This window comes from Oncorhynchus keta, chromosome 13, assembly GCF_023373465.1.
Source record: "Oncorhynchus keta strain PuntledgeMale-10-30-2019 chromosome 13, Oket_V2, whole genome shotgun sequence".
NCBI lineage: Eukaryota > Metazoa > Chordata > Actinopteri > Salmoniformes > Salmonidae > Oncorhynchus > Oncorhynchus keta.
In genome coordinates this window covers 46,857,043-46,879,011 of record NC_068433.1, presented here as the reverse complement: position 1 = coordinate 46,879,011, position 21,969 = coordinate 46,857,043, and the positions used below count along the sequence as shown (strand labels likewise).

Genomic DNA, 21,969 nt, shown 5'->3' with positions numbered 1-21,969 from the left:
ATGCCATACAACTCTCCTTCCGTGGCCTCCAATTGCTCTTAAATACAAGTAAAACTAAATGCATGCTCTTCAACCGATCGCTACCTGCACCTACCCGCCTGTCCAACACCACTACTCTGGACGGCTCTGACTTAGAATACGTGGACAACTACAAATACTTAGGTGTCTGGTTAGACTGTAAACTCTCCTTCCAGAGCCATATCAAACATCTCCAATCCAAAGTTAAATCTAGAATTGGCTTCCTATTTCGCAACAAAGCATCCTTCACTCATGCTGCCAAACATACCCTTGTAAAACTGACCATCCTACCAATCCTCGACTTTGGCGATGTCATTTACAAAATAGCCTCCAATACCCTACTCAACAAATTGGATGCAGTCTATCACAGTGCAATCCGTTTTGTCACCAAAGCCCCATATACTACCCACCATTGCGACCTGTACGCTCTCGTTGGCTGGCCCTCGCTTCATACTCGTCGCCAAACCCACTGGCTCCATGTCATCTACAAGACCCTGCTAGGTAAAGTCCCCCCTTATCTCAGCTCGCTGGTCACCATAGCATCTCCCACCTGTAGCACACGCTCCAGCAGGTATATCTCTCTAGTCACCCCCAAAACCAATTCTTTCTTTGGCCGCCTCTCCTTCCAGTTCTCTGCTGCCAATGACTGGAACGAACTACAAAAATCTCTGAAACTGGAAACACTTATCTCCCTCACTAGCTTTAAGCACTAACTGTCAGAGCATCTTACAGATTACTGCACCTGTACATAGCCCACCTATAATTTAGCCCAAACAACTACCTCTTTCCCAACTGTATTTCATTTATTTATTTATTTATTTTGCTCCTTTGCACCCCATTATTTGTATTTCTACTTTGCACATTCTTCCATTGCAAAACTACCATTCCAGTGTTTTACTTGCTATATTGTATTTACTTTGCCACCATGGCCTTTTTTGCCTTTACCTCCCTTCTCACCTAATTTGCTCACATTGTATATAGACTTGTTTATACTGTATTATTGACTGTATGTTTGTTTTACTCCATGTGTAACTCTGTGTCGTTGTATCTGTCAAACTGCTTTGCTTTATCTTGGCCAGGTCGCAATTGTAAATGAGAACTTGTTCTCAACTTGCCTACCTGGTTAAATAAAGGTGATATAAATAAATAAATAAAATAAACATTATAATAACTTGTTATAGCCTATAGTATGCCTAGACGTTTTATCTTAGGTCATAGATGATTAAATACGCCTGATGTTCCATCGGTAAAGTGATAGGGATTAAATGTGTCAAAGAGATAGTTCAAAATAGTTCCCTTGTTAAGACTGTTGACACTCTGGGACACCACTAGAACATCACTAGAACCCAGTGAGATCAATTATGGCATCTCAGTAACATTACAAGTGTGGGGCAACTAGAATGCTTTAACCTCATTGGTTTCAACACTGAGAGCCTCACTGACAATCCACTTTCGCAGATAATTGGCAAGGTGATTCCGTAGACATGCAGGATGGCCATTCATGGACATGACAGAAAATATTTAGCTTTCTTCTGTCGACCAATTAAAGTAGGGCATGGGCCTCCAGCATGTGGCTTTTGATTGGCAGCGATCCTTACTCAAGGCGCTCATCATTTCTGCAGGAATTGGATCAGAATAATCTCGCACACGTTCAATTTCTATCTGATAGCTTCAGCAGCCCTCTAATTTCCCTCGGGTGTTATTTCTGTTGCTGTAAACCTGTTATCATTCCAGGGATGAAATCAATCCAGAACACGTTCAAAGTCGAAGCAAAAAAATTATTCCCAGAGAACACAAGAAAAAAATAAATTATACCATTGAAAAAAAGATCCACCCTTAGTAAATATTGTTGGTTTCGGCAAGCAAAGAAATTGATTTTCTAATGCACTTTGTGTCCTATTTGAGTGCTCGCAATACTTTTTTATATTAGCGGCTTCTGTCAGCAAAAAGCTGCATAAATTTGTATATCTTCAAAACACTCTTCCCTCTTTTCGCTTTGACGTGTCTGCTTTAATTTGCTGAGATGTGCAGGAAGAGCGATCTGCCTCGCCTTCCGAGTTGCTCTCTCTGGTTCACCTTGTATTTGCCATTGTATTGAGTTGTTTACACGGTCAAGGTGCAATACTGTAGAAGCACAACAAGAGCACATGACCCTATGGGCACTCCTACCGGATACACATCCTTGGAATAAGATGTCCAAGGATCTTTACAATCCTTATCACTACAATGGTCCACTGTCCTTGTAAAGTCAGTGGAGGAATGTTTCTGATCATCTATATTTTTCCTAATATTCCAAGTATTGATCCAATGGGAAAACACTGGACATATACAATTCGCACTGAGACTAATCATATAGCTTTAGTTTGTCCAATTACTGTCATAGACCATTAGCGCATTGCAATAAAATGTACAATGGTCTCACTCCAGAGGTTTACGACCTATTCAGCCTACTTAAAAACATTATGAGAATGTCCTTATCCCCCCATTATACGGGAGCAATTCTAATTGAATTATGGGCAACCCAGAACGAGTGTCCTATTATGTCTGTAAGTGCATTTGATCTTCTTTGTCGATTTCCAGTGTTTGTTGGGAAATCAGTTGGCTGGTAACAGTGCAAATGGATTGCCCAAAAAAATAAACATCGTTATTTTCCTCAAGAGCACAGTTCCCAACCATTTGGGAGTCTTATTTTTCTTTTCTTTTTTTCTGAAACAGCATAATCAATACTTCTTGGTGAGGAATAGATCAGCAATTGCATCGCCCTCGGAAAATACATTTGATTTCACTTCTTAATCTGATTTGTAGTGTGCCTTGAGGATTTCACTACAGAGACTGTCCGCTTCAGTGGAGCCCTGCAATAAAATGTGTCTTATGTGTTCACGACCAATTTACATGATCAAAACGAGAAGAAACGTTTCTATCTATGGCCCAAGCTTTACGGATGTCAGATGCAGAACACCATACGGATCAATGATTTGAAAAGCTACTTGTGCCGCTGGTTGTCTTCACTTGCACTATTGCTAAAATTGCATATTCAGAATTGATTTGAAGGTTTAAAAAATCGAGACATTCTGTACTGTACATCTGAGACCGGCCTGGCCAAAAGCCTCTCAAACAGAGAGAAATAATGTCTATATAAAAAATAAAAAGTGAATATAATCATGAACTGCAGTGTTGGTACCACTTTCGTAACACGGACCCAGAGAATCAATTTGTAGTCAGTGCATAGCAATTACATGGGTCACCAGTTCTTCATCACCTTGGAATATGCTTTTCACCAGTCTATAAAGCCACTTACTCCTTTCCCATGCACCGGCCCAGCAGGGAAAGGCGCTTCTCTGGGACTCTGGGAAAAGACTCATTCCCAAGTACATAAAGAAAACTCTGTTTCATAGCAGGACAGCACAGTGGTCATACGGCTAGAGCTCCAAATCTACTCAAAAAAACTCTTCCTCTCTGTGTGAAGCGTGGTGCTACTTTTACATAGATCTAAGCAATGCCGGCAGAAACGTATTTGTCTTTCATATCTTTTTTGATACGACTAGAGTTTGAGTCAAACTCCCGCTACGTTCAAGCGATTGCTCCTCAGTTATTTTGATGTATGAGCAGGGACAGGGGGGACGGCGATAGCAGAAGCGCTATCAAAACTTGTGTATTATCAAAAAAGAACTCCGCCTCCCCCACGACTACCAATCTGCTTCAACTCCTAACAGTTAGTGTGAGGAATCTCACCTGAGCAATAATACTCTTATCTGCTACTGTGAGCTCATCAACCACTGCATTCAGTTTGATCGAAGCCATTGGAGACATTTAAATGTTATTGATTGAGGTGTGATTCTTCCACATTGTGTCCCAGTGATGGTGGTGTTGAGGATGTTACTTTAGGTGTTGATGCAACTGCAATACAGTCGACTCAATACCCTACCTCCTCCTACGACATTTCTGCCTAATAGAAAAAAAGAAAATAACATAACAAGGCATGCAAAAGCTATTTAATTAAATAAGCTTGGCTGGCTTCACTGGTATAAAGTAAAGCAATCAGTGGGAAGGTTCCACAGCACTTTTAAATTGTTGTTTACCAAATGAGCAATAACTGCCTCTGCAGAAGGACGGACTCCTCGTGAAAATGTCACATGTAATTAAAAGAGCAGGAAGCAGCAGTCTCTAAATAATTCAGACAATTTTATTTTTTTATTTTTTTTATTTCACCTTTATTTAACCAGGTAGGCTAGTTGATAACAAGTTCTCATTTGCAAATGCGACCTGGCCAAGATAAAGCATAGCAGTGTGAACAGACAACACAGAGTTACACATGGAGTAAACAATTAACAAGTCAATAACACAGTAGAAAAAAAGGGGAGTCTATATATAATGTGTGCAAAAGGCATGAGGAGGTAGGTGAATAATTACAATATTGCAGATTAACACTGGAGTGATAAATGATCAGATGATCATGTACAGGTAGATAGATATATTAGTGTGCAAAAGAGCAGAAAAGTAAATAAATAAAAACTGTGGGGATGAGGTAGGTGAAAATGGGTGGGCTATTTACCAATAGATTATGTACAGCTGCAGCGATCGGTTAGCTGCTCAGATAGCTGATGTTTGAAGTTGGTGAGGGAGATAAAGGTCTCCAACTTCAGCGATTTTTGCAATTCGTTCCAGTCATAGGCAGCAGAGTACTGGAACGAAAGGCGGCCGAATGAGGTGTTGGCTTTAGGGATGATCAGTGAGATACACCTGCTGGAGCGCGTGCTACGGATGGGTGTTGCCATCGTGACCAGTGAACTGAGATAAGGCGGAGCTTTACCTAGCATGGCCTTGTAGATGACCTGGAGCCAGTGGGTCTGGCGACGAATATGTAGCGAGGGCCAGCCGACTAGAGCATACAAGTCGCAGTGGTGGGTAGTATAAGGCGCTTTAGTGACAAAACGGATGGCACTGTGATAAACTGCATCCAGTTTGCTGAGTAGAGTGTTGGAAGCAATTTTGTAGATGACATCGCCGAAGTCGAGGATCGGTAGGATAGTCAGTTTTACTAGGGTAAGCTTGGCAGCGTGAGTGAAGGAGGCTTTGTTGCGGAATAGAAAGCCGACTCTTGATTTGATTTTCAATTGGAGATGTTTGATATGGGTCTGGAAGGAGAGTTTGCAGTCTAGCCAGACACCTAGGTACTTATAGGTGTCCACATATTCAAGGTCGGAACCATCCAGTGTGGTGATGCTAGTCGGGCATGCAGGTGCAGGCAGCGATCGGTTGAAAAGCATGCATTTGGTTTTACTAGCGTTTAAGAGCAGTTGGAGGCCAAGGAAGGAGTGTTGTATGGCATTGAAGCTCGTTTGGAGGTTAGATAGCACAGTGTCCAATGACGGGCCGAAAGTATATAGAATGGTGTCGTCTGCGTAGAGGTGTATCAGGGAATCGCCCGCAGCAAGACCAACATCATTGATATATACAGAGAAAAGAGTCGGCTCGAGAATTGAACCCTGTGGCACCCCCATAGAGACTGCCAGAGGACCAGACAGCATGCCCTCCGATTTGACACACTGAACTCTGTCTGCAAAGTAATTGGTGAACCAGGCAAGGCAGTCATCCGAAAAACCGAGGCTACTGAGTCGGCCGATAAGAATCTGGTGATTGACAGAGTCGAAAGCCTTGGCAAGGTCGATGAAGACGGCTGCACATTACTGTCTTTTACAGGATGCAAACTTCTGCCTGAAGAAGCTGGCCTTAGCTTTCCTGACTGACTGCGTGTATTGGTTCCTGACTTCGCGGGGACTGTTCGATGCTATTGCAGTCCGCCACAGGATGTTTTTGTGCTGGTCGAGGGCAGTCAGGTCTGGAGTGAACCAAGGGCTGCATTTTTTGAACGGAGCATGCTTATCTAAAATGGTGAGGAAGTTACTCTTAAAGAATGACCAGGCATCCTCAACTGACGGGATGAGGTCAATGTCCTTCCAGGATACCCGGGCCAGGTCGATTAGAAAGGCCTGCTCACAAGAAGTGTTTTAGGGAGCGTTTGACACTGATGAGGGGTGGTCGTTTGACTGCGGCACCGTAGCGGATACAGGCAATGAGGCAGTTGTCGCTGAGATCCTGGTTGAAGACAGCGGAGGTGTATTTGGAGGGCCAGTTGGTCAGGATGACGTCTATGAGGGTGCCCTTGCTTACAGAGTTAGGGTTGTACCTGGTGGGTTCCTTGATGATTTGTGTGAGATTGAGGGCATCTAGCTTAGATTGTAGGACTGCCGGGGTGTTAAGCATATCCCAGTTTAGGTCACCTAACAGAACAAACTCTGAAGCGAGATGGGGGGCAATCAATTCACAAATGGTGTCCAGGGCACAGCTGGGAGCTGAGGGGGGTCGGTAGCAGGCGGCAACAGTGAGAGACTTATTTCTGGAGAGAGTAATTTTCAGAATTAGTAGTTCGAACTGTTTGGGTATGGACCTGGAAAGTATGACATTACTTTGCAGGCTATCTCTGCAGTAGACTGCAACTCCTCCCCCTTTGGCAGTTCTATCTTGACGGAAGATGTTATAGTTGGGTATGGAAATCTCTGAATTTTTGGTGGCCTTCCTGAGCCAGGATTCAGACACGGCAAGGACATCAGGGTTAGCAGAGTGTGCTAAAGCAGTGAGTAAAACAAACTTAGGGAGGAGGCTTCTGATGTTGACATGCATGAAACCAAGGCTTTTTCGATCACAGAAGTCAACAAATGAGGGTGCCTGGGGACATGCAGGGCCTGGGTTTACCTCCACATCACCCGCGGAACAGAGAAGGAGCAGTATGAGGGTGCGGCTAAAGGCTATCAAAACTGGTCGCCTAGAGCGTTAGGGACAGAGAATAAGAAGAGCAGGTTTCTGGGCATGGTTGAATATATTCAGGGCATAATGCGCAGACAGGGGTATGGTGGGGTGACGGGTACGGCGGAGGTAGGCCCAGGCACTGGGTGATGATGAGAGAGGTTTTATCTCTGGACATGCTGGTTGTAATGGGTGAGGTCACCGCATATGTGGGAGGTGGGACAAAGGAGGTATCGGGGGCATGAGGAGTGGGACTAGGGGCTCCATTGTGAACTAAAACAATGATAACTAACCTGAGCAACAGTATACAAGGCATATTGACATTTGAGAGAGACATACAGCGAGGCATACAGTAATCACAGGTGTTGAATTGGGAAAGCTAGCTAAAACAGTGGGTGAGACAACAGCTAATCAGCTAGCATAACAACAGCAGGTAAAATGGCATTGACTAGGCAACGGGGTCGACAGATAAAACAAAAAGCAGAATGGAGTACCGTGATTAATGGACAGTCCAGCGTGCATCAGCTATGTAGCCAAGTGATCAGAGTCCAGGGGCAGCGGTGGATGGGGCAGCGGGGCTGGACTGGCGAGTGTTATCCAGGTTTAAAAAAACTAACAATGACTAAATAGCTTGTAGCTAGTTAGCTGGTTAGCTTCTGGAGGTTCTTGAGTGTGTTCTAAAAATTAAAAATAATAGCGATTCCGTATCACATTGGGTGAGGCAGGTTTCCGGAAGGTATAAACAAATTTTTAAAATCGGGAAGAGATAGAAAGTACATATGGGCCACTGCGATGCAGACGGTTAGCAGGCCTGTGCTAACAAGCTAACAGATTAGCAGGCCGGGGTAAACAAGGTAGTAGTTAGCAGACCTGGGCTAAACAAGCTAGCAGTTAGCATGCCGAATTAGCAAGCAAGGAGATAGCGAGGGCTAGAGAGTTAGCCTTTGGAGGACGTCGCGATGGGGTGAGTCTGTTTATTCCTCTTCATGCAGGGACATCGATAGACCGGTCGTGGGTCCGGGTATAGAAGCCCATGAGTATGCTAGGAACACAGGAGCTTTGGCCGGGCTAGCTTCAAGCTACGTGGGTGGAAACGCTAGCCAGGAGTAATCAACCAGGGTTGCGGTTTAGCTCGATAGCTAGTTGTGAAGATCCAGCTGAAAAAAATGTTCAGTTTGCGGAGGGAATCCGGGGATAAAAAAATAAATAGGTCCGTTATGCTCTGGTTAGCGTCGCGTTGTTTGAACTGGCGAGAGCTTTCCGAGCTAAAGGTTAGCTGATGACCGGTTAGCTGAAGACCGCTAGCATAGCTGGTGGTTAGCTGCCTAGCTTCAGTTGAGGGGTTCCGGTTCCGAAGTAAATATAAATACTTTAGGAAAAGTAGCTACATTGGGTGAGGCGGATTGCAGGAGAGTATTTGGAAGCTTAGGTTTAGCAAAATGTTTTTCAAGATACGCAAAGAAAAATATCTAAAACGAAAAAGAGACGATATTTACAGATATTTACAGAGAGACGATACGACAGGACGACTTACTGCTACGCCAGTAAGTCGTCCTGAGCCTGAGCTGTAAATTGGCTCAAAATACAGCAACTCCTAAGATAGGTATTTTTCAATTGTTTTTTGAATGGCAGAATAACCTACTAATTCCTCGGCTGATACTTGCATTTAAAAACTCCTTTAAAGCTTAATTGTAGTTATTCTGTACCTTCAGGGTTTGGATACCGCATAAGTATTTGGGAGCCTCCCTTGACAGGTATATTTTACTTATTTAACTAGGCAAGTCACAAATTCTTATTTTCAATTACAGCTTAGGAGCAGTGAGTTAACTGCCTTTTTCAGGGGCAGAATGACAGATTTTTACCTAGTCAGCTCAGGGATTTGATCTGGCAACCTTCCGGTTACATGTCCAACGCTCTAACCAATAGGCTACCTGCCTCCAGCATTCTGATTATGTGAACAGGCTGTTAGCCAATCGAATACAAAGTTAACTCTACAATGGACATACTGTATAGTAGGCCTACTCTATTGCCTGTTAAAAATGAATGCTTGATTCTAACTTTTTTTGCAGTCACACAGCATAAGTAATACAATAGTATTTGCGTTGTGGCTCTTTTCTTGTGCTGCACTTTGACGAGAACCTGAGTTTTAGGCTATGTGGAAGTACTGTTGCATTATTTTAGTTCTGGCAAGCATTTACTGACTTATCAAGTGGCTAATTCTGATTTCAATCTGTTTTATGTTTTCTACAGTGCATCAAGTCAGAACCGGCACTTGCGAGGTTGTGGCTTTGCATCGATGCTGCAACAAGAACAAAATAGAAGAACGCTCCCAAACGGTTAAATGCTCCTGCTTCCCTGGACAAGTGGCTGGGACGACCAGAGCTGCCCCGTCCTGTGTAGATGGTACGTTCCAGCTGAATATTTAATGTGCTATCGATGTGTCATTTTTTTGCCGATGGTCTGTTCCACTCGGACTAATAGGAGGAGGTTAGGCTGAGATCATCATTAAATCTTTATTTTGTGAGCTCGCACCGTCTTCCTTAGTGAAACTGCTGTTAAGAATTGTTGTTAATTTTGTAACACTTCAGACCACAAGGTGCTTAGTCATAGCCATCCACAGAGGCTTCATTTATACTTTGTTTTATACTTAAACTTTACAATGCACTTTACAAGTGTTAAACTGTAATGAAATGTGTTAAAACGTGTTTACCAGAAGTGCTCCTGTGCCATAGTCGTATCCTCAGGGGAAATTAGTTTGGTCCCCTGTTTTTCAACCTAAAATTCCTTACATTTATTGGAGTATGGTGCTTTACAACTCAGTAGTGTCTCTGCCTTTTACAGTAATGGCCTTGCTGAATTGTACTCCATGTGGTCCTATTAGAATGAGCTGAACATGCCAAATACACTGCCATCAGAAAGTATTCACACCCCGTGACTTTTTCCACATTTTGTTGTGTTACAGCCCGTGTTTAAAATTAATTAAAGTTAGATTTTTTTGTCACTGGCCTACACAAAATACCCCATAATGTCAAAGCGGAATTATGTTTTAATGTTTTTTTTTCAAATTAAATAAAACATGAAAAGCTGAAATGTCTTCAGTCAATAGGTATTCAACCCCTTTGTTATGGCAAGCCTAAATACGTTCAGGAGTAAAAGATGTGCTTAACAAGTAACATAATAAGTTGAAAGGACTTTGTGCAATAATAGTGTTTAACATGATCTTTGAATTACTACCTCTTCTCTGTAAGTTCCCTCAGTCGAGCAGTGAATTTCAAACACAGATTCAACAACAAAGACCAGGGATGTTTTCCAATGCCTCACAAAGAAGGGCACCTGTTGGTAGATGGGTATACATTTAAAAAAAAGCAGACATTGAATATCCCTTTGAGCATTGTGAAGTTATTAAGTTATTAATTACACTTTGGATGTATCAATACACTCAGTCACTACAAAGATACAGGCATCCTTCTTAACTCAGTTGCCAGAGAGGAAGGAAACCACTCAGGGATTTCACCAGGCCAATGTTGACTTTAAAACAGTTAGAGTTGATTGGCTGTTATAGGAGAAAAGTGAGGAGGGGTCAACGACATTGTGGTTACTCCACAATACTAACCTAATTGACAGAGTGAAAAGAATGAAGGCCTATACAGAAAGTAATACTGCTAAAAATGTGGCAAAGAAATACATTTTATGTCCTGAATACAAAGCGTTATGTTTGGGGCAAATCCAACACAACACATCATTGAGTACCATTCTTCAAGCATGGTGGTGGCTGCGGCATGTTATTGGTATGCTTGTCATCAGCAAGGACTAGGGAGTTTTTTTAATGATTAAAAGAAATGGAATAGAGCTAACCACAAGCAAAATCATAGAGGAAATCCTGGTTCAGTCTGCTTTCCAACAGACACTGTGAGACAAATTCAACCTTCAGCAGGACAATAACCTAAAATATACATTGGAGTTGCGTACCAAGATGACATTGCATTTTCCTGAGTTGCCTAGTTACAGTTTTGACTTAAATTGGTTTGAAAATCTATGTCAAGACTTGAAAATGGCTGTCTAGGAAAGATCAACAAGAATAACGCGCAAATACTGTACAATCCAGGTGTGCAAAGCTCTTAGAGACTTACCCAGAAAGACTCACAGCTGTAATCGCTGCCAACGGTGATTCTAACATGTATTGACTCAAGGGGTGTGAATCACAGGAGGTTGGTGGCACCTTAATTGGGGAGAACAGGCACGTAATAATGATTGGAGCAGAATGCATCAATACACATGGTTTCCAGGGGTTTGGTGCCATTCCTTTTTCTCACTTCCGGCCATTATTATGAGCCGTTCTCCCCTCAGCAGCCTCTACTGGTGTGAATACTTTCTGAAGGCACTGTACCTATAGGACGTGAAAGTAGATGTTGTGAATCTCAGAGCCGTTTCAATGAGTGTTATCTTCAGGCACCCAGAAATGTGTTGTCTTTTCCCACCAGAACCCAATTTTACGCCTTCAGTGCAACGTTGGGCCCAAGCCCGCTACAGCACAGCAGCGTTGCCGGAGTGCCAAGTCTAGGTCCAAGAAGCTTCTAAAAAGCTTCTACCCCCAAGCCATAAGACTCCTGAACATCTAGTCAAATGGCTACCCAGACTATTCACATTGCCCCCCTATTTTACACCGCTGCTACTCTCTGTTGTTATCATCTATGCATAGTCACCCCTGTATATAGTCTCGCTGTTGTTATTTTACTGCTGCTCTTTAATTACTTGTTACTTTTATTTCTTATTCTTATCCGTATTTTTTAAAACTGTATTGTTGTTCAGGGGCTCGTAAGTAAGCATTTCACTGTAAGGTCTACCTACACCTGTTGTATTCGGCTTATGTGACTAATACAATTTGATTTGATTTGAAGCCGGATTCACCTACCGTTGATACCGTACGACTTAATCCTCAAATTACTGACAGATCAGGGGTATAAGTGACTGCTCCTTGTTTTGGAGTGAATCTCATGTGTGGCAAGCAGGGAATGTGTTTCCGTGAAATAAGTGTGAAATTAGATATACATTTGATTCATATGTGGTGAGCGAAGTATGCCAAGAGTATTCTTGGCTTTCAAAAACAAATGTCTTCCTTAAATCTCTTCAATTCTCTTCTATGTTTTCTGGATTCGTAAGAGGTTTTCAATGTACAGGATAAGAATGTCAATACTGACCATCATTTTATAGGTCTAATGCTGAATCAATGATGAAATCAGTGTATGTTTGCATGTGAACTGTAAATTTGTGCTTCAAAATTGCCAGTAGAAAGAAATGTACTTGATTTACTTATCTTTATTTAAACTAGGCAAGTCAGTTAAGAACAAATTCTTATTTACAATGATGGCCTACCCAGGCCAAACCTTAACGACGCTGAGCCAATTGTGCACCGCCTTATGGGACTCCCAATCACGGCTGGTGATAGCCTGGAATCGAACCAGGGTCTGTAGTGACTCCTCTAGCCCCGAGATGCAGTGCCTCAGACAGTTGCGCCACTCGGAAGCCCTCATGGTAAATGTGCTTCTTCTGAAGCATAAAGCTGACGACTGCTGCGTCATGTTTCCTTTCATTGCGTTATATCACACAGCCACTCTGATTTCCACATTCAAAGTTTAGCTACACTTCAACAGGCCTCACTGCAAAGTCAACTCAGCTTTACATATCCTCAAAACCGCTTTATAATTCCACAAGGCTGAAGTTTTGACCACAGAACCGTGAATTCACAACCCTCCCAGTTTTGCTAATCTGATATTATATTTGCTGCATTCCTTGTGCACCTGGTATCATATTCAAAAGCTCACAGATTAATTTGCAAGGCTCCAAACCTGTTCCCTTGTATATTGCACAGTGAACGTAGGTGATTAACAGTGGTGTATAACAGAATGTTAAGACTATTGTATCATTGTCCCATAAAGTCCTTATTATGCTACTAGGTCTACGGGAAGTGGGAAAAGAACAATCATTTCTGCTTTGAAATGAATAGAAAGAGCACAGCAATCACTATGTTTTCTAAGGGAAGGGGACGATTTAAAACTCTCACATTTTCGAAAAAGGCACTTGAAGTTGACTTACATCTATGCCATGTCAGTCCCAGAACATCACTTACCCACACTAATGTGGCAGTCAGACCACCAACCAGGCAGAAAGAGCTGCCTCAATTTGGGCTTGAAAAGCAGTTCACACCTAAAGTCTGGCACCAGATGCGTTTGACCTATTCGATGACATTTGAGTATTGACATTCTCAGCAAATTAAAGCGCTGTGCCAATGGAGCCCAGTTTAAAGTGCTCCACGGGTGATCTGTGAAAAATGATCAGCACTTAACCTTTTAATTATTATTTTTTATACATCCAGGGATTACCTGAGCTCTCATCTCAGTTTGAGCCTGATCACCTCCTCAAAGCATTGTTAAGTGTTTGAAATGTATTCTGTTCCAACAGTTTGCTTGGACATCAAACCGTATGATACAGCCAACATTGTACAATTACTGTCACTTCTAAAGGTGCTTTCCACAAAATTGCTGTTATAATCATGCCTGTGGGATACAAATAAGTCCCTGTGCACGATGGTTTGGCTCTCATTAAATACAATACAACTACTTCATGGTATTTTGTGGTGATGGGGGGGGGGGGAATCTATACCGTTACCTTTCACCATATTATTTTTTGCCAATATTGTATCAATATTTGACTCCAAGTATTGATTTGTAAAATAAATAGGTAGGTAGCTAAGCGTTAGGTGGCGATGGTCGGCTGCACCTGCACCAAAACGCCGCTATTTTTCATCCTATAGCTTGTTCTCCATCTAAATTTTTAAATTGTGAGCCAACATGTTTTCAGCACTTTTATTTCCCTGACTGATCAAAACTTTCAAAATGTTCTCATGGCTCTCTAATGTCTCTCTCTGCAGCAGACATATAGTGACCAATACGTTTGGGAACATCAAATCGCAGTACATATAGAATCGTGAGAATCGCAATACATATCGTATTGACACCTAAGTAATTGCCAGCCCTAGTGTTGAGTAAAACAAGGAACATGTCTGTTCCTTTATGTCTCCCTAGTATCTCTCAAAGCTGCTCATTGTAACGATGTCTCTGTTCTCCCCTAGCCTCTATAGTGGCGCAGAAGTGGTGGTGTCAGATGCATCCATGTCTGGATGGGGAGGAGTGTAAAGTCCTCCCAGATCTGAAGGGATGGAGCTGCGCCACAGGGAACAAGATAAAGACTACCAAGGTAAGGGTCATCGTAATCAACACATTGCACTTTAGACAGTGGCAACAAGGCATTGAATGTAATTTCAGCTGTACAGAGTACCAACATGGTAGTGGCATAGTAGTCCTCATAGTAACCAAGTACAGCTGAACCACTGCTTTTAATCAGGGCAAGGTGTCTGGTAACATGTCCGAATATAAACAATGCAGTTATTCCCTCCGCAAGGCTATTAAACAAGCTAAGCGTCAGTACAGAGACAAAGTAGAATCTCAATTCAATGGCTCAGACACAAGAGGCATGTGGCAGGGTCTACAGACAATCACGGACTACAAGAAGAAACTCAGCCCAGTCACGGACCAGGATGTCTTGCTCCCAGGCAGACTAAATAACTTTTTTGCCCGCTTTGAGGACAATACAGTGCCACTGACACGGCCTGCAACGAAAACATGCGGTCTCTCCTTCACTGCAGCCGAGGTGAGTAAGACATTTAAACGTGTTAACCCTCGCAAGGCTGCAGGCCCAGACGGCATCCCCAGCCGCGCCCTCAGAGCATGCGCAGACCAGCTGGCCGGTGTGTTTACGGACATATTCAATCAATCCCTATACCAGTCTGCTGTTCCCACATGCTTCAAGAGGGCCACCATTGTTCCTGTTCCCAAGAAAGCTAAGGTAACTGAGCTAAACGACTACCGCCCCGTAGCACTCACTTCCGTCATCATGAAGTGCTTTGAGAGACTAGTCAAGGACCATATCACCTCCACCCTACCTGACACCCTAGACCCACTCCAATTTGCTTACCGCCCAAATAGGTCCACAGACGATGCAATCTCAACCACACTGCACACTGCCCTAACCCACCTGGACAAGAGGAATACCTATGTGAGAATGCTGTTCATTGACTACAGCTCGGCATTCAACACCATAGTACCCTCCAAGCTCGTCATCAAGCTCGAGACCCTGGGTCTCGACCCCGCCCTGTGCAACTGGGTACTGGACTTCCTGACGGGCCGCCCCCAGGTGGTGAGGGTAGGCAACAACATCTCCTCCCCGCTGATCCTCAACACGGGGCCCCACAAGGGTGCGTTCTGAGCCCTCTCCTGTACTCCCTGTTCACCCACGACTGCGTGGCCACGCACGCCTCCAACTCAATCATCAAGTTTGCGGACGACACAACAGTGGTAGGCTTGATTACCAACAACGACGAGACGGCCTACAGGGAGGAGGTGAGGGCCCTCGGAGTGTGGTGTCAGGAAAATAACCTCACACTCAATGTCAACAAAACTAAGGAGATGATTGTGGACTTCAGGAAACAGCAGAGGGAACACCCCCTATCCACATCGATGGAACAGTAGTGGAGAGGGTAGCAAGTTTTAAGTTCCTCGGCATACACATCACAGACAAACTGAATTGGTCCACTCACACTGACAGCGTCATGAAGAAGGCGCAGCAGCGCCTCTTCAACCTCAGGAGGCTGAAGAAATTCGGCTTGTCACCAAAAGCACTCACAAACTTCTACAGATGCACAATCGAGAGCATCCTGGCGGGCTGTATCACCGCCTGGTACGGCAACTGCTCCGCCCTCAACCGTAAGGCTCTCCAGAGGGTAGTGAGGTCTGCACAACGCATCACCGGGGGCAAACTACCTGCCCTCCAGGACACCTACACCACCCGATGTTACAGGAAGGCCATAAAGATCATCAAGGACATCAACCACCGAACCACTGCCTGTTCACCCCGCTATCATCCAGAAGGCGAGGTCAGTACAGGTGCATCAAAGCTGGGACCGAGAGACTGAAAAACAGCTTCTATCTCAAGGCCATCAGACTGTTAAACAGCCACCACTAACATTGAGTGGCTGCTGCCAACACACTGTCATTGACACTGACCCAACTCCAGCCACTTTAATAATGGGAATTGATGGGAAATTATGTAAATATATCACTAGCCACTTTAAACAATGCTACCTTATATACTGTTACTTACCCTACATTATTCATCTCATATGCATACGTATATACTGTACTCTACATCATCGACTGCATCCTTATGTAATACATGTATCACTAGCCACTTTAACTATGCCACTTTGTTTACTTTGTCTACATACTCATCTCATATGTATATACTGTACTCTATATCATCTACTGCATCCTTATGTAATACATGTATCACTAGCCACTTTAACTATGCCACTTTGTTTACTTTGTCTACATACTCATCTCATATGTATATACTGTACTCGATACCATCTACTGTATGCTGCTCTGTACCATCACTCATTCATATATCCTTATGTACATATTCCTTATCCCCTTACACTGTGTATAAGACAGTAGTTTTGGAATTGTTAGTTAGATTACTTGTTGGTTATCACTGCATTGTCGGAACTAGAAGCACAAGCATTTCGCTACACTCGCATTAACATCTGCTAACCATGTGTATGTGACAAATACAATTTGATTTGATTTTATTTACAGTCAACTTCAGTTTAAGAAGGCACCTGTTGTTTCTCAACCTATTGACCTTGCCTACTTGTATCATTGGTCAAGGTCAAACTGTTTAGTCTGAAATTACAGCACTCTGGCGTGCCATTGCTAAAACTGTCTAATGTTTGCAGTCACTACTGGGACCCAGGGGGCCTATATCTGAGGGGCCAACATGTCTCCTTAGCACTATCAGAGCCATTTTGAGGACCGAAACGTGCAAATTACTCACTCCAATTACATGCTTTTAACGCGGTAACCCGATGCCCATATCCTTCCCTGGGTTATGACGACCCCTAGACTTGAGTTCTGCCTCCTTCCATGTGCTTAATTATTTAAACTGGCCACACCACACCTGTCTGGAGCCTGTAATTATCGATCCAGGGATTAGTCGGCACCTCAAAATGGAATGTATTTTTTTTGCTGGCCGGTATTGCTGCAGCAGTATTGATGGTTTGATCAACCGTAATAACCTCACGCACGTGTTAATTCCGCCCGGGTTGAAATTTAAAACTCCTCTCTTCACTTCTTCTTTTTCCCCTGTCTTTGTTCACACGGAACGCCGGAAAGATCTCATCGGACAGGGATCAGCTCTGGTAACCCTTGATGCTACGGGAACCGAATCAAGGTGATGCAATCGTGTTAGATGAATTTGATTGAATTAGACCAGTATCAGTGTTAATGTTCATTGTTTTCTGAATTCAGACTATAGCCTTTAATGCAAGTATTGAATATTACAGTTGAAACATTATCTGCATCCTACTGTGTCAAGTGCTGGTGAGAAACGGCAAACAAACCATTTCTATTAGTTTGAACATTTGCTTAATGAGGAAATACGATTTACACCATGCTCCTAATTGTACTTATTAGGATGCAAGTAATGACTATTCATGGATCATTTATGGTTTAAATAGATAAATTCAACAAAACAGCTGGGGAGAGTGTTCTAATTGCTTTACCTGCCATCCAAGATACTTCAACATCTTTTGGAAGATGGAAAATACATTGCTTCCCCATAATGTGATTATGCCATCTCAATAAAATTGCCTTACATTAAAATGAAAGCATATTTCCATCTACCCGCTAATGTGCTTCCCTGCCACAGGCAAAACCTATTGAGAATGCAGGAGAATGAACAGGAGAATGATTATCTAGCATAACATGTCCAAATAACCCATTTAGCCATTATAGATTGGAAAATGATAATTGTACAGTGAATAATGAGCCGAGCCAGGTTGGGTATCTTTCTGTTACAGATTTCATGAGTCACCCTCTGACCCATGCAGCTATAGGCCTGTTTCGCTCATTGTTTTCCCTCAGCCTTAGGTTTAACACAATGTATGTGATTGAATATGATTCCGAAAGAGATTGTGAGTTAAATGTTTTATAAGCCGCCTGAAAAACCTTCAGAAGGTGCCACATTCCTATTTAATTCCCCCTGTCTTCTGTTGGTGATGATGATCTCAGTCGATGCATTAATTTCCCCCTTTCTGCGACAACTCCACGGAGATGCCGTTAGATCTGTCTCGTGTTGGCTCCTTTCTCTGCTGACAAAAGCCCGCACCTTCTCTTTGTCTTTGTAGCATGGAATTATTCTCAAATTAGTACCACATTAATCACAGTGACAGCTCGGAAATGTAAATGGCTCTTTGTGGGGGAGAATTTATTGCAATATGAACGACAAGAAGACGCTCTTTCCTTACACATATGCAAAGTGGCGTAGTGCTAACCTAAATATCTGTGGAATTTACTGAGAGTATGTTTGATATGATTATGAGAGATTTTTTAATATGAAGTTAGGCGATGCCTGGGGGTTGTCATTGAATTTTTTGATCGCTATATTTTAAGATAATTTATTCAGAGACAGAGAATGCAGTGTATTATGACATATGAAAAATGTGCCTGTCCACAGTCTGATTAGTCTGTCAAAGGTGCCTGTTTTCTTTGCAAAGTTCAGCAGTAAAAATGTAGCTTGACAACTCCCGTGGCAGCTGTCAGACTGGCCTCGTCAGGAGACAGTCTGCTGGAATCGATAGTGGAACGTCGTTATGAAGGTGTTATGGGTGTTCCTCGCAAGGCACGTTTCTTAAGCCCTTTCCGGAATGTACTTTTGCCTGAGCCGAGGAGCTGTCAGTCAGAGCCGGAGCTTCATGACGGGCAATTTAATCTTGTGAAGGGTCCGAAGTGCTGAGAGTATCTGACAGCATTAAACTAGGGGAGGCAGAAAACCTCAGTCTGTAAGGTAAGGCAAATTCTATCCACACAAGTCCTAAAAACACCATCCCTGTCAGGATAGGCTACAATCTTTTATAGAAGGTGAAACAGGAACATGTTTGAACAACAACTTGGCCTTAACTGCAAAACATATTCTCTGTTTCAATTTTCTTCAAGGAATTTCCTCCCACTGAGTGTAGCCTACAACTACAAATAATTTCCCAGCACGGATGGGGATAGGCATTTTGTTGGAAAAGCACATTTCTATCCCGGGGAAAGCACTTGTGCCTTTCAAATCTTGATTTAGTATTATGCTTATCATTATTGTTTTGCCCCTATCTGGAAAAAGAAGTGGACAAAATCATGTGTGACTTGTGCAGCCAGTGTGACAGAGGTAATTTCAGTGACTGAGAACGCTAATGAGTTTGCTTTGTTTGTTGACCACTGTGAGTGAAGACGCTAATATCTCCTGATAGCTTTTCTTTGCTCACTTTATTGCCCTTTCTCATTAAAACTAGCAAAGAAAACCAACCACCTAATTCATACAAGATTAGGTCATGAGATTAAGAATTGTAAACTTTTCAAAAAAGGTCATTTCATAATACGGGCAGATGAACCGTAAACCTTAGATGCAAAAGGCCTTGCGATTGACTTGTGATTACTTTGCACCAAATAACCTCAAATTCTTCTGGGAAAAGTACAAGATAGAAACTGACTCTGTAGTCACTCGGGATTGAATGTAGAACAATGGATTTTTAATTAATTTGTTCATTAACCTTTATGTCTACACTTCAATGACACTCTTTAGAATCCTTTGCTAACTCAACAACTGGGTGGTGAAAACACTGACGTTGGTTGTATTGCACATACTGTATTAATTGTGAGATGGAATCAGGATGGCCTGATGTTCATGGAAATGTGTTTGTGTTACAGGTGGATCAATAAATGTTACTGGGTCTTTACCTGTGGAATACCATCATGGACTCAAGAACATTGCAGCGACCCTTTTTGTAAATAGAGACTCCCTCTATTGGAGACTATACTATGAATCTTCTGGAAGACTTACAAGCACAGGGTAACAAAGGACATCTGGATGAGAAGAGTGGACACTACTAAATGATTGCTCAGTAGAGGGGACCTTTATTTTGAAAAGCCCGGACATGACTACCACCACATTGGACATTAGGATGTCTTTTTATTCTCTAACATTGTTCTGCTTATAGTGGATTACAATGGTGAATTTTGCCAAAACATTAAAAACATTATTTGGAAAGTGATAGTTTTTTCCCCCTCAGAATGCATTGTGCATCATTACTGTAACAGAGTATCATCAATATCAAGAATTTCCCCCATGAATATTAGGGACGAGTAGAATTCGATCCAGTTTTTATCAATTAAATGATGCTCAGAAAATGGTAATAAGAAGAAATATAAAATTGGTGAACCTTATTGTATTGAGCCAATCATTGAACATGCAGGGTGATTTTCAAAGGAGCACAAAAAAAGGCACAGGTACTGGAATTGGCATATGTACACTTCCATGTTTTTTAAATGGGTGGCCATCATTGTGGGTGGCCATTCTCGATGGTGCTGCGCGCAGGGAACATGGCTTATTCAAATGAGAGTTGCAATCAATGGCCAACCAATGACAGTTGAGAGAATGTGATGTATCCAAGGACAAATCGATGTAGACTACTGATCTATAAGGCAGGCTACAATGTAGGATTTCCACCACCAAAACTGAAAACTGAAGGTTATGTTTGATTTGCATGTTTTATTCCAAGGGCATCATCTTTAATTTTGTCTAGAGCAGATTGGGGCACTAGGTGCATACTTTTGAAAATGTACACATGAATGAAAGTGGTGCACAAATGAGTTACCCCTCGTGTGCTTAGCGTTTGCTTATGTTCTTTTGAAAATCCTCCTATCAACTGCTAGCTGATCCAGTTAGTTTGTCTATGTTGCACAATGCTGAAGCTCAGATTCGAATGTCCATGTAATGTTTATGTTAATGTATGCAAGCTAAAATGCATTCATTCTACAATACTGGCTATAGTCCATGGGGTTAGTAGGGGCCGGTTAAGTGTTAAGTACTTTTTAAAATTACTTTCTGATTCGCTGATAACTTTTCAACAGGTATCTCTGACGCTTCCTTCGTCTGTGCAAGTGATAACATCTTCGAATAATAAACTGTGGTTGTGTCTTAACTTAATGCTTGTGTTGTGACCCTTAACCTCCTCAGGTGTAGGAAGAAGAAACCAGTGATTGACTCTGTTTAGCTATGCTTCACACAGTGTAGGCTACAGTATGAAGCTGATAAGGCTTCATAATGATTATGCACCACCCTTAGAATGAGTATCTCTATTGTGGAATGGAACATTGATTCCTTTCAGAGTCCTCTTTATGGGCTATGCCACAACACATAGTGTACACAAGACAAATATGTGTATACACCTATACTTAACCTTAACCCAAAAACCTAACCTTGACCCTAAACCTAACCCTATTTCCTAACCCTAAACCTAATTCTAACCTTAACCCTAAACCCCCAAGAAATAGCATTTGACCCTGTGGGGATGAACAAAATGTCCCCAGTTGGTCCAATTTTTGTTTGTTTGCTAGAATAGTTAAACACGTACACACACACTTTGAAAATGTAGAGATTCATTCCATATCTATACTGTAAAGATTTTCATGATAAAAGATAAAAACATAGCAAACTACAAATCATAAATTGGTAATGTGTGGGACATTTTCAACCATTATGAAAGCAAAGCCCACAAACTCAAAATCAGTTGTCATCCCCACTCAACTAGAACCTACCTTTTCAAATGTTCCCCCACAAGAATACCATTGTTTGCCTTTCATGGGCAGACAAACATTGATGTCACCAGAGTAAATACATCACACTGAGAGAGGAGCTAATGAAATCTAGGGGTTATTGAGTTCCAAGAACATGACAGCCAGGAGAGAAAAAATCTTCATAAAATCACAACTGAAAAGGCATGGGACTGCGAGAATAATACCAGTAAATGGATGGCGTACTGGCATAATGTCAACATAATAATAATGCTTTTCTTGAAGCTCTTTAAATGTGTATTTCCAGTGCAGTAATTCTATGAGCGTATAGTTGCTTTGGGGCAATATAACATAGAAAAACAGCATGTTCACTTAGATTGTCAGTTGTATGGAAAGGACTAGGCTCAAAACAGTAGGC

At 42.3% G+C, this 21,969-nt stretch overlaps 1 protein-coding gene across 2 annotated transcripts in view; it reads left to right on the top strand.

Moving 5' to 3' along the window:
- The window catches only part of LOC118392451 (chemokine-like protein TAFA-2), a 66,481-nt gene extending 45,517 nt beyond the window's left edge, over window positions 1-20,964 (top strand). The window contains exons 3-6 of one of the 2 annotated variants that reach the window (XM_052460337.1): window positions 9,073-9,225; window positions 13,952-14,076; window positions 17,109-17,166; window positions 19,686-20,964. In XM_052460337.1, coding sequence (XP_052316297.1) covers window positions 9,073-9,225; window positions 13,952-14,076; window positions 17,109-17,138 — 308 coding nt within the window. In that variant the 3' untranslated portion in view covers window positions 17,139-17,166; window positions 19,686-20,964. The remainder of the gene's footprint in view (window positions 1-9,072; window positions 9,226-13,951; window positions 14,077-17,108; window positions 17,167-19,685) is intronic. The other variant, XM_052460338.1, reaches the window with a different exon arrangement.
- The last annotated feature ends 1,005 nt before the right edge of the window (window positions 20,965-21,969 follow it).